This window comes from Stylophora pistillata, chromosome 5 (assembly GCF_964205215.1).
Source record: "Stylophora pistillata chromosome 5, jaStyPist1.2, whole genome shotgun sequence".
Taxonomy (NCBI): domain Eukaryota; kingdom Metazoa; phylum Cnidaria; class Anthozoa; order Scleractinia; family Pocilloporidae; genus Stylophora; species Stylophora pistillata.
In genome coordinates, this window is record NC_142523.1 from 26,885,268 (window position 1) to 26,898,980 (window position 13,713).

The following is a 13,713-nucleotide window of genomic DNA, read 5'->3' on the forward strand; positions in this document are numbered from 1 at the left end:
TGTACGGCACTTAGGAATTAGTACGTCTAGATCAGAGCTATGGCGAGTAAGACGAGTGCCTTTGGGCCTGACATAATCAGCTATGGGTAAGGTGTAGTGGCCAACGCGACACTTGAAATAGAAAATTAAGTCTTTCACTTCGTGCCAGTATGTTAACGGTAGCAGGTTGAGGCGGGAAAGGCGCTCATGATAAGAAATATCCTCTTGCCAGTGCGTGTTTAAGATGAATTTTGTTGCCCTGCGTTGAAGACTTTCTATTTTTTTATGCCACCGATCGAACTAGGAGCCCATATCTCGCTAGCATAGCCAATATGTGATCTGACAAACGTGAGATATAGTAATTTCCTATGATCTGTAGTGAATGACGAAAGACTGTTGCGTCGCAAGAATGCAAGCATCCTATTGGCCTTAGCTAATATAGTGTTGGTGTGAGTGTCCCATGTGAGGTCGGAAGAGATAGACACTCCGAGGTCTTTTACTTGTGTGACGTGATTAAGTGAGATGTTGTTCAACTTATAATCGTAGCGAAGTGGGTAGCGCTTACGTGTGACGGTTAGTACCTCACATTTAGAGGTGTTAAACTTTAGGTGCCAATTATCACTCCAGCCCTGCAGCCTGTCCAGGTCTTTTTGGAGTGACTCACAGTCCTGTAGACTATCAATGACACTGGAACACTTTGAGTCGTCGGCGAAGAGTGCGAAATGATTCTGTATCACCGGCGGGAGGTCGTTCACATAAACTAAGAACAGCAGAGGACCAAGGATACTGCCTTGAGGGACTCCTGATGGAACTGGGGAACGACTAGAGGTGAAACCGTGGACCAAGCACTGCTGACCACGTCCATCTAGATAACTCTCAAACCACTGGAGAAGTTTCCCACTGACACCGTATTGGGAGAGTTTTAGAAGCAACCCTTGGTGGGAAACACTGTCGAAAGCCTTCGCGAGGTCCAGATACACTATGTCCGACTGCAGGCCCTTATCAAGAGACTGGCCAATCTCGTGATAGAACGTTAGAAGCTGGGTGACTGTAGATCGACCCTGAAGGAAACCGTGCTGAGCATTGTCAAACAAAGGACAAAGAAAATCATTAAAGTGCTTGAGTATACATCGTTCTAATACTTTGGACACAACGCACAGTAGAGAGATAGGTCTGTAGTTAGTAACGTCCTCCTTTTTTCCTTTCTTATAAACAGGAACGATAAGTGCGTTTTTCCATTCAATGGGTAGTTTACCCTCCCCAAGAGATAAATTAAAAAGGGCGCAAAGAGAAGGTTAGAAGTATAAATAAAGGTAAAAGAAATGTAAAATTGTGATCTGACAGGACAATCAACTAAAATATTGAGGGACATATTTTTTTAACAGTTATTTCTTGAATTGCTATATCACACAACTTTAAGGACAAGTTAAGAAGGATTTGTGACTCAAATGGCAATAAAAAATAAGAATGTTCAGCCTCAACCCCAAAATTAGACATTCTTCCAAGACAAAAGAGTGTAGTGTGATTAAAATTGGAATTTGATATTCATGTGTACAGTTGACAAGGGTATAGTAGACTGAAAGGAGCAAGGAAAAGCGATTTTGATTTTTGTTAAGTCTTCGTTAATAATTAACCGCAGGCAATCTTTGAGTCACAGCCTCTCCTAATCAGTTTATCTCAGTCAGGCAGTGACATATTTGCTTTAATTATTCGCATGCTCGTAAAGTTGCGAACTCTTGTCTGTAAGAGTGGTAAATCTAGAAGGTGCCAGTAGTTGCCGAGCTAAGATTAATTAATGCATCACAAAACTATAAACTATGAAAACTTTCAGTTTGTATGCTGACTTCTCCTGTAGCTATCAAATTTGAATCAGATTAGCTTGGTACTCAAGAGTTGAGTTTTACAACCCAACACGCAGCTTATGACGATATGACTACTTCACCATGAAAAAGACCAGTACAGCTGGATATGCAAAGAAATGACTTAAATATCCGCAGGAAAAGAAATACTATTAACAATGTATCGACAAGATAACAAAGCAAACTGCATGAAGCTGGCTTTTAGGGAAACACCCCTCTGATCACAGACCAATGATGAATACATTTCCCGAGTGATTGAATGAATGAATGAATGAATACCTTTATTTAAGTGTCAGACTAAAATAGCAGTACATAACCACTAAATGGGGACACTACAAAATAAATTAAAAATTACTAAATCCATATATTAATTAAAGTTAAAATGCTAATTGAGCTAAAAAATACTAAGATTGGTTAACATGCTAAAATATTTACAATATGTACAAGATAAAATGTACATTAAAAAACTTTCTTACATTAAGTTCTGCATAAAATACAGTTGGTACAGTAATTATCGGTCAGTAAAGTATTTAGATCAATCTTACGGATATTTATCTTGAAAGATGATAATGTTGGCAGATCTCTAATGTTCTTAGGTACAATTCTGAATTCTGAATTCAAGTGGTAAGAAACTGCAAACGCTTTACACTTTGAGGCAACACTCTTGCATTGCACGTGTAAATGTATTATCATGCAAGGAGAGTAAAAAAGGATGTGCGATTCAAACTGTTTCCTGTGCAAATGTAAAGGTGGAGAACCCAGACTCGAGCACGCAATTTTCGCTAAGAGCTTACCGTACTAGTTCCGCCCTTCTAAACTTACGTTTCAAATTTGTACCTTTTTCTGGTGCATGATTTAGTAGCCAAGTTATTGAGCTCTGGAGTTAATCAGCTAAGAGTTTATAGTTATCCAAGAATATTGTAAGGTTCTCGAGCTAAACTGTATTTAACTTAACCTCGTGCCTTCTTACCTTCACTCCATAATGCTCATGCAAATGAAATTCACATCGAACCTTACCATTTTTTTCACTCCGTCCTCTTTCACTTCGAACTCAAGCTGAACGCGGCAATCGAGGATCTTTTTATCCATTAGGACATCGACGAACCAGCTGATGTATGTGCAGAGACACTGGTTTGGTTTGGAAAACGAGCAAGGATCATGGCCAAGCGTTTCTTTGGAGGACTCCATGACTTCACCCTAGGTCAAACGTGGTGTTTAGCACGCAAAGCGATAGGCACACAAAGAGTAAATTCTAACCTAGTCTTCCGCAGTTAGTTTCCGCACGTGATTGGCGCGCGTGGCTACACATGCAGGCGTTTGATCGATCATTATTTATCGCCTGTGTGTGTGTGTGTGTGTGTGTGTGTGTGTGTGTGTGTGTGTGTGTGTGTGTGTGTGGGAGGGAGGGAGGGTAGAAGGACTTAATCATTATGATCCCCCCCTCATTGGTAGTCAATTTTGTAGCCGACGACTGATCCCCATGAAATCCATGTGACCCCCACCCAAAAAAAAAAGATTCCTCCACGCCATCACCGGACTTTAAAATACGATTTCCGATTAGAGGAGCGTGAATCACGTGTCATGCTTCTAAACTCACAAAAACTCCCTCTCCGCAGTAAACAACAACTTGAACTTTCGACTCGCACATGATCAGATCGTGCACCTAAAACCGGGGAAAATTTGTCTGTAGCCACGGATTTTTTTCCACTGCACTATTTTTGAATTGGGAGTATAACAGAACACTCAGTGCGTGGTCATCAAGGAAATAATTAGTTTTGGTTCCTCACCATCTTCTATGTTCCTCTCAGTTTCAGCCCGGCTAAAGTTACAATAAAATGTATGCCACAACGAACCAATTTCCCCAGTCCCTTGGCACTTCGTTAAATCGAGGTTCCTCTGTAGTTTGGAGAATTTATTATTGGATCAACTAATAATCCGCTAATTGATATTATTCTTTATTCTCATCATTTGTCTGCTTGATATTGTAACGATAATGTAACGGAAAATTCAGTATTGGTCACTCATGGGAATTGAAGGGTCGGAACAAAAAAAAAATGGAAATTTTATTCAATTCATCATTTTTAATTGCTATTTGTTGCACAATAAAATACATATTTTTAAAAATTGATTGTCTAATTGCTTTCTTGATTCTTTTAATGCCTTTACATAATTTTATACAGTTCCCCGAAGAGAACCGTATGATAATTGAAACTGCAATTAATTGTTAAATTTGTATTCCATCCGTCGCATGAAAACCGCCTCCCGACCGTGTTGCGAAGACGGGACAGACAGTTACTCTAAGTGCCTTCAAGCGAGACACTAAATCATAACATTTCAGTTAAAAACTGATTAATCAACGTTATGGCAAAACGTAAACCAAAGAGGCAGTAATCATCAGTCTAGAAAAACAAAACAATGTCTCATTTCGATTTGAAAGAAAAATCTCTTAGAACTGAGCTTTGTTATTCTTATGTGGACTGGACGTTGAGAAGCTGGACCTTTGGATTACTCCAGCGATTCTTCGTGGAAGTAACATTAAACTAAAAATGATTAATTAGCAAAAGGTGATTATTGTAAACTTAGATAACGACGTCTTATTTCTATCTAAAAAAAAAAGAAAACTTTTTAAACAATGTCATAATTCTTAAGTGGACTGGACTTTAACAAGCTGGACACTCGGATTACTCCAGCGATTCCTCGTGTACGTACTCCTGTTTCATGTTGAGTCGGTCACATGGTTTGAAGCCCAAGAGACCCTCTAACAGTTTCCTTCCGTAAGAAACCAGTCGGCTATCGGAGAGGAAATGAATCACAATCACGGTGTTCTTGTTGTTGGCCAGAACTTCGCTTGCGCATCTGACCTGCCCCAATAGATGCACTTGAAACAGGAAGTGACTTTTGGTATAGATACAGCATTCCCAGTGAAGCGAATTATTTCTTGGTGAAATTCTCCCGTGACTGTACGACTTAAACGGCTCCGAATCATCTTCATTGTAATCGACTAAAAATCTATCTCCGTCTCGGACCATTGCGCTCGTATTGGCTCGCGTAGCTTTTAATGCCAACCCATCGATAGTGAAGACCTCGCTCGGAAAGAGCTTAAAGGCGATCGATAAGATCTCTTCCAGAAATTCTTCCCTGGTACAAGGCCTAACCTCTAGTGCAAGACGGGTAGCGACTTCGTTGAGTCTCTCTACATCGAGGTTTTCCAGATCGATATGATAGGCAATTATGTCTTGTTTGAAAAGAACTTGATCAGCAAACAGCTCTTGTCGCTGTGTGTAGAACTTCTTCGGAGCGTAAAAGAGTTCTCTGGCCACATTCGGGTATTTTTTACGGATAAAGTCTCGGTTCGCCTCGATCATTTTGATTTGAAGCCCTTGACTTCGGAATTTAGGATGGATCTTTTCCACGTCGCAGGTAGAGCTTTGGTCATCATTGACCACCACAAAACTCCGCAATCCAACGATTTGTTCTTCCATTTCTGCGACGAAGACAGCTCGTTTGGGTTCCGAAAGCCAACCGTGAAATCTGTTGGGGGATATAGTCGTGATCTTCGTCCGCTTTGTCTTCGTAAGTTGCGCGGGAGAGTTCTACTACGGCATCGTAGTCAGCTACAGAGGCAAGGCGGATTTCCAAGTTCTCCATAGCAAACTAGATTTAAAATCACTTGCTGCACAAACACAAGTCGATCAAATGCAAAAACTTCGATGTCACGTAATGTTTATTAACAGTTTGATCTCTCAATGATTTTGTCAGAAATTCGAGATAATGACTGACTGTTATGCACAATAGCCGATCTTCCAATTGGTTGTTTATCACTTAAAGGTAATTAGTTGTTCCACACAAACAACGTAAACAAAATAAAACTTGCAACAATTGTCTGTTTACAAATTCACAAACCCATTGTAAGGAAAAGCCATTTAAATGGTTTGAAGCGCTCTGTGTGGAAATCACGCAAGATTTCACGTAAATAAAACTTTCAAAAAACTTCTATAAACTCGCGTTTTAAGCTCCATTTTTTTTAAGTCTCTCTGTGTTATGTTAATATGCCTTGTCGAGCATCAAACTGAGAAGCTTTATTGTTTGAACGTCATTGTTTCTAAAAACCCCGCTTGGATTGCTGTTCAGAAAGGGAACATTTAAAGGGAAATTAAAATCCACAGGTTTATTTGAAAACTCATTCATATTTTATTTAAAAAAACTTTTTTTTGTCTTTCGTTTAAAAAAACGCGTTCGCATGTTTCAAGGGAAAAGGTAAGTGGTACTAATTTCCGCCTGCTTCAACTTATGTCTGCATTTGTTTACACCAAATTCCCAAATCGCCATTGAATAAACATTGCTGTTTATTTTCTAGCGCTGTAAAAACAGATATCCATCTTTCGATGACTGGCTGTCTAACAGATACGCTAAAATAAATATATATTCGAACTGAAAAACAAGGCTGCGACCATTATCTTATGGAATGACTCTCTTCTGAGATTGTCACGCAAGGGCGTGACGGAAGTATGACACCCATTCTTCACTGAGATGTATTATTACCAACGCTCATAAGTCACGCAATGTTGTGATTGTGTCATAATCGAAACCATAGCTACATTTAAAGATGAAAACTAAGACATCAGTGATGATTAAAGATGGATGGGAGATTGAACCCTTGACATTTTTTATTTCTTGCCAAAAAATTGACAGCTGCGGTCATTTCGTGTACCGAGTTGAGTCTGGAGATGGGGAAATGGATCACGCCAATTTTTCGTTTGTAACTTTACTCTCTAAATTTGAAAATAGAGAAGAAATTGATTGGATGCTGATTAAAAGGTTCAGCTTGCTGCAAAATTCCCAGAACTTAAAGATGAGATTCAGAGCCACCTAAAAAACTAATCAAATTCGGGCTGAAGTCTAGTTTGACCAGTATTATTCAACACAGTACGTCTTGTATATATGTATTTTCATTATTAAATGGAGCAATCATACAACGTATCGAAGCAAACCTTAGGGGTGTCCCAGTGAAATTTACCATTACTATGGTAACATGTTACAACAATCGATGGCCGCGCTCAGTCCTGGGGACTGGAAGAGGCGGGGACAGGGGCGGGTACCAGATGACAATTACATGACGAGTATCTCAAGAGGACCAAAATGGCGGCGATCTTGAAAAGATTTCCAACAAGTAACAATGCTGGCATTTTTTCTGTGATCCATCATTGGAGAAAGATCTCTGCTTGCAAAAGTTTATCCTTTCCAAACAATTCCAATTACAGCACAGAAAGCGCGACATCAGCGGCAGAAGAATTCAGTCTTCGGTATTTGGACGGTAAACACGGAGGTAAATTAGATGTGGAAAGATTTTTCGTTAGTAAAGCAACTGATATTACGAGCGACCCGATTGTTCAAGAACCTATTTTTTCTTTTGCACCGGAAAAATCCTTGGAAAATTCAAGTTTAATTTATAAAAGCAATAGATCGCAATAGATACACGTACATAATTTTTTGCATACACGTACATTTTTGTAACGAGTCTTTTTATTAGACTTGTCGATGTCACGTGTCTAAATAAGTTATTCATTCATTCATTCATCGCACTTTTGTATCGGTTCACCGGAGTGATTTTCCAAAATATGGAATGATCTATCTTATTGAGTGTAGAACTCACACTCGTAATTTAACTCCCCCTCTAAGTTGAGATTTTCCAAATTTCCCATCATCCTGCATGAATTATTTTGCCGGTAAACCAACATGAAGTGTAGTCTTTGCCTTAAATAACCCCATATTAATAAATACCACACAGGTGAATATTGTTTTTCACGCGTGCTAATTGGCTGGTTCCATAAGTAATCGATAAGCACTATTCACCTCCGGCAATCAGAGACAAAACTGCATGTCAATAGTTTACTTTCCCACCATTTTTTGGTATATTAACGGAAACAAACTATTTTATTTAGTTTCTGAATGGGATATACTAAAAAAAAGTTATTCACCTAAAGGCAATCTATTATTTTCTTTATCTAAGAACTGTATGCATGGGTTTGTGCAGAAATCTTGCCTGGTTCTATGATCAGTTGAACTGAAATATTTCCAGAATGATGATAAATTGTATTCTGTCAAAGGGATTGCCTTGTTTGTGATGAACAGACCAGAGGCAAAAAATGCCATGAGCAAGAATTTCTTAAGACTGGTGAGACCCCTTTCATTTTGTTGTGCATATCAGTAAGGGGGTGAATTTCCACCCTACTTTTGCCAATTTCCAGGGGTCAGCGACTTTTGCAGCTTTAGACTTCTTGCCTGCCCCAGTCCTAATGGGTGCTCTAGGATCACCCCTTGTGAATCCCTCTGTTGCACTTATCACCTCCAGCTATTTCTTTCTTTCAGAATAATTTAAAGTGGCAATAAAACACCCTTCCCTTACTTTAAGATAGCTTCATCTGAACAGCAACAAAGGGGGTACAGGTGAATTGGAGACATTTATATGCCAGCCCTTTACAGAATCCTGGGTTTATGCAACTTTAGCAAATTCTCCATGAAACAAAGGAAAATCCCTTATTGCTTTGATCATGTTTAATGTGTTACAACTTTCTCAAAAGTATGCACAAATCTGAATGGAGTCAGACATGATTGAGTGAAAATAATTTCGTCAAAGATTAGCTCTTCACCAGGGGGGTACACCAAGTACCTTATTTATAGCTGTTAACTTGATTTTGACAATAAGATTCTTGCAGAGAAGCATTCAAGAAGTTAGCCTCTTGTTATTTAGTTTACAGATGCCCTTGCCCGTGTGAAGTTTGGCAAGAATGTAAGAACTGTTATCATCAAAAGTGATGCACAAGGTAAAAATTTCAAAAGTGATACCTCAGGCCAAGTATCAGTAGTAGAAGTGGAACATAAATAAAATAGTCTTGGGAGCCCAGGTGGTTCTCTGAGTTGAGGAGAAGTAGCCTAGCTGTAAACAGCAGCCTCTTCCCCTCCAAACATTGGAAAGGATTTGGATATATCAACAAAGTTGAAATGGTAAATTGGCCACCATAACAATTACAAAAGCTGACGTTTTGAGCGTTAGCCCTTCGTTGGAGCGAATAGAGGAATTGTGGGTTGTGTGTGCTTTTTAAGGCAGAAAATGGAGCTGTGTTATTGGTGGGAACATGGCAACGAGAAAAACACGAATAAATTAGTGGAATGAAAAGCGTTCGTTGATCCCTGTGGGATTTAGAAAGGAGTTCCTGGAAGGAGTTCCTGGTGATTGTTGCATACTTAGATAGAAGGCAGCTGCAGGTAGGCTATCATGGTATCTTCCAAAAGAGATGCCAGGTCATCCCTGGCAACTCCAGCAGTTTGTCAAGTTTTCCTTGCAATTAATTTGTGAGCACTATTTATCCCTGTGATTGGAGAAAGACAGTGTTGGATAAGAACACAAGTAGACCAGTGCTTTGTCAACTAGTAGAATTCTAGACCTAAAAAAATTTCATGCTTGTTTTTTTTTTTTTGTAGTAGAACCCTTATTACAGTTGGTATTACTCAAGTTTTCCTGTCTTTTGTCACTCCCAGGTATTTTTTGTGCAGGAGCTGATCTCAAAGAGAGAGCCAAAATGGCAGCGCATGAGGTTGGACCATTTGTATTCATGGCTCGGGCAGCAATAATGGAACTACACAACCTACCAATGCTTACGATTGCTGCTTTAGATGGCCACGCCCTAGGTGGTGGGCTTCAAATGGCCCTGTCATGTGACTTAAGGATTGCTGCAAGTAACACTAAAGTAGGGCTGACAGAAACTCGTTTGGCTATAATTCCTGGGGCAGGTAGAGTTTTCATAAGATTAACTTTGCTTGTTTTACTGCTACTTATCCATGGCAGCTGGGAATTTCATTGTCTCTGGATGGAATGGAAGGCCATCACAAACAACCTAACTCCTCTTCCCTTAGGCTATCACAAGCTGCCTCACCGCCATCCCCCCTCGTAAGCATTTGGTAGGCTACTCTTCACAACAATAGGCAATGACAATTCAGAAGAGGCCCTTTCCTACATTTCAATTGATGTTATAATTGTGAGAATTTGGTGTTGCATCAACTTACTGGTAATCCATCAATGAATATTTTTATTTATTCTCATCACTTTTCTGTTTGATTCTTTATTGATGGAGAAATGAGGAGAAATTCTCTCTTGGTCACTCGTGGGAGTTAAAGGTTGACGCTTTGACTCCCAAGATCAAATTAGCAATTCTCTCTTCTAACCACACTACATTTCCTTGGAAATCAGAGGGGAGTGTTAGATCATGATCACACCCTCTGGCTGATAAGCCTGTCTTTTCTCATAACCTAGTGCAAGATGATAGCATATTGAACTCATGGGAAGAAGTTACACGATGATCACATCTGGGAGTTAGAGGGTTTAAATCCCTTTTTTCCAATTCATATAGAGTGCATCATTCATTAAGTCTTGTGTGCAAGTCAGCTATTGGTATTTCAGCCTTGACATCTGAGATGAATGATATCACAGAGCTTTTACAGGGTTCTCATTAGAAGGTGTAATAAATGTATGATATGAACTGAGTAGGCAGCCTGTATGATTGTGTTGCAAGCGTGATGGTTGCAAAGCAACAGGTCCCTCAAGGAGAGGGGTTCTGTGGGCATGCTCCCCCTGAAAGATTTGAAATTTGAAACTCTCTAAGACAAGATTTTCAGCATTCTGGAAAGTAATGAGTAACTTTTTTTTACGTCAGACACTAATTGATGTTAGAATTAGTCCAAACACTTATCATCTTTGATCACACTTCACAAAGTTGGTGCAAAATGGTCTGACAGCCTGTCAGTTTCTGTTTTTATTAGGAGGTACTCAACGTCTACCAAGGCTATTAGGTATCTCAAAAGCCAAGGAAATGATTTTTACAGGCAAAATGATCAATGGTACAGAAGCCGAAGAAATAGGTTTGGCTGATTATGTTGCTGAACAAACTGAAACTGGTGATGCAGCATATCAAAGAGCACTTGTTTTAGCTGAAGAAATTCTTCCCCGAGGACCTGTTGCTGTGAAGATGGCCAAACTAGCAATTAACAAGGGAATCCAGGTAAGTCCTTTTTTTTTTTAACCTTTTGATCTGCAAGAGTGACTAGTGACTAATTTCTCCTTTAAATATCACCACTGAATCACACATGAACCTCTTCACTGCTTGCTGGACCTACTCAATGACATTCTCAACACGTCAAAAGTTAGAGAGTAACCATCAAATCTTTGGTACTGGAGAGGTAGATTGAACTGGCCACTGAAACTGGAAACAAGCTAGAATTCTGGAAAAATGTTATATCAGTTTGTGTTGGCACAGGATTTCTCATTGAGTGGCAGTTAACGTTAACGACGGGTCAAGGTCCTGGTCGTGAGAATGAAGGAAATGATCACAAACTAAATAAGTTCTTGATTGTTAACCAAATTCTCCTGGTCAGCACCTTAGGTAATGTATAGCGGACAGTATGGAGAACATGTGGACTGATCATGTTAGGGTTAAAAAGGTCACAACTAATGATCAATGAGTAGTTGTATGGTTTCCCTTATTTGATTCTCTTCTTTCATTTTTTTTAATTCTCAAATCTCATGATCACATCTGAGGTTTCTAAATACATACTAGACAAGTCTGACAAGTAAACAACAAAAAAAGGAAAAATAAAATCTATTCAAAGTAACCAGCATTTTTAGTATCATCATGACACCCTTTGCAAGGTAATTAAGTTGAACCCCTTAATCATTCAGTTAACAGTGACTTGAAGCTGTTTTCCCGTTACAATATTAGTGCTGAATCAAATACCAAGGTCACGAGAATAAAAGAATTGATCACAAATTAGAGGAGCTCTTGACTGTTAAACAAATCATCCTTGATGGTAGTATAAGAAATGTGTAGAGAATAGTATGGAAGATATGCAATTGCTGATGTTAAACCATGGAATGCATTCAATACAGCAAGGTTTTGTTATAATGAAATGGTTTTGCTCCCAGAATATGTGATTTGTGTCTTCTTTCTTTCTGCAGGTTGACCTCACGTCAGCCATGTCATTTGAAGAAGGTTGTTATGGTCAGGTATGGGTGCAAATATTTTTTTACTGTAATGTGGCAATCTAATTGGCTAATTTGCCATTGTTGATAAGAGAGTACATACAATGGTACTCATGCCCATGTGTCATATTCCAACATGCCATGCACTGAAAGACTCACTTTATTATTGTCAAACAAAACAATGTTTTGGTATTTAAATTGAAATTATGTAAAACAATGTTTACATGAGTCAAAAGTTGTGAATTTTCTTCCATCAGGTTATACCCACCAAAGACAGACTTGAGGGTCTTAAAGCATTCAAAGAGAAAAGAACACCACAATACACAGGGGAGTGAAGAGAATAACATGACAGAAAAGCATGGACACGATGAAGTAAATGTGCGACTGGAAAATAGAACAAAGACTCTGGTGAACTGTTTGACTCCCTAAGAGTGACCGGCATCTAATTTCTCCTTACAATATCACCCCTGAATCAAACATTAAGGTTAGGAGAAAAAAGGAAATGATCACCAACAAAACAAGCTCTTGATTGTTAAACAAATTCTCCTTGTCAGCACCCTAAGAAATACATAGAAATCTGTATGGAGAATATGTATACTGATGTACACCCGCACCCCATCCCCCCCTTTACCAGCTTTTAATAAAAGGACCCTGTCAGATTTTTATTATGGAAATCATTATTAACTACTGTATTATTTGTTGAAACTAAAGGAGAAATTATAAAATTGAATACTATACTTCCTCGAAGGTGCATAAGGGCTTATTTAAACTGTTGGGTAAAAGAGGGGGAATTTATTGGAGGATGGGTGCTAATAGTCAAGGGGGGGGGCACTAATTATTATTGTCCTGTACTGATTCTGCTGTAGGTTAAAACATAGGCATGCTATGCATGCAGGAGTTATTTGTTTGGATCTGTGGGTTGAAATTGGACACTTAGTAACTGGTGCTGGTGTCTGAATAATTGATGGCAAAAATAGACTGCATTGGTACCAGTCTCCCTGCAGTCCCCTCCACAGCCTCATTTTGAACTCGTCACACAACGCTTTCTCTCCAACGTTGCGTGACGAGACCAAACAATAACCTCATTATAGTTCAAAGGCTATAATAATACTAACTGCCACCTCTTTTTCTGAGATAAAGTCGCAATTATCTAGAATCTGGATACTGTTGAAGTGTATAGGGTTAAAAATTAACAAATTAGTTATTTGATAAAACTGTATGAGAAACTTAAGGGGCTGAATTTCTGCATACATGTAAAGCTATATCTGCATACATATATAGCTATTTACATATAGCTATTTCTGCATACATGTAAAGCTATATCATTTCAAAATTTTACTGTATGTAAGATTCGTGATTGTTAATTTTTATTGACTACTCCAAACCTCAACATGCAGCATGGTTATTGATGAATCGATTTACGATAAAATTCAACAGCATATATCCCATTCGTAGAGTTTTCACATAGGCTTATTAAAGAAATGTATTAAAGAAAAGCCCACTCATTGTCTAAAGCCTTGCTCATTCAAAAACAAAATGAGTCCTGAAATCTTGGATCACTTGCCAACGATTGTGTTCCAATTTCCTTTCGGGAACCAGCATATTGAAGCGACAAGTTTTCAAAAACACACCGATTAAAACAAAGAAAGGGACCCAATTATCCTGAACATGAGTATTGAAATACTTCCAAACAGTATTATCTCGTTTGGATCGATTTACAATTGCACAATTGTCGGAAATCTGAGACGTTCTGATCACGACGGAAAAACCAGCAAAGTGACGTCCTAAACTTGTTTGGGAGAACGGCAACGCTAACACCGGAAGTCGAATGGTGTCGTGTCC

At 38.9% G+C, this 13,713-nt stretch overlaps 2 protein-coding genes and 1 pseudogene across 2 annotated transcripts in view; 1 reads left to right on the forward strand and 2 right to left on the reverse strand.

The window, feature by feature from the left end:
- The window catches only part of LOC148731153 (leukotriene A-4 hydrolase-like), a 13,193-nt gene extending 10,098 nt beyond the window's left edge, over nt 1–3,095 (reverse strand). The window contains exon 1 of the mRNA XM_088761480.1: nt 2,856–3,095. Within this exon, the coding sequence (XP_088617606.1) occupies nt 2,856–3,026 (171 nt within the window). The 5' untranslated portion in view covers nt 3,027–3,095. The remainder of the gene's footprint in view (nt 1–2,855) is intronic.
- A 787-nt stretch (nt 3,096–3,882) lies between these two features.
- Nucleotides 3,883–5,587, reverse strand: LOC148731155 (histidine N-acetyltransferase-like; annotated as a pseudogene).
- A 1,364-nt stretch (nt 5,588–6,951) lies between these two features.
- Nucleotides 6,952–12,545, forward strand: LOC148731156 (methylglutaconyl-CoA hydratase, mitochondrial-like). The gene is made up of 7 exons (XM_088760074.1): nt 6,952–7,164; nt 7,946–8,013; nt 8,590–8,662; nt 9,378–9,629; nt 10,656–10,894; nt 11,848–11,895; nt 12,129–12,545. Exons 1-7 carry the CDS (start codon nt 6,978–6,980, stop codon nt 12,204–12,206), a joined length of 945 nt encoding a protein of 314 aa, XP_088616200.1. The 5' UTR covers nt 6,952–6,977; the 3' UTR covers nt 12,207–12,545.
- The last annotated feature ends 1,168 nt before the right edge of the window (nt 12,546–13,713 follow it).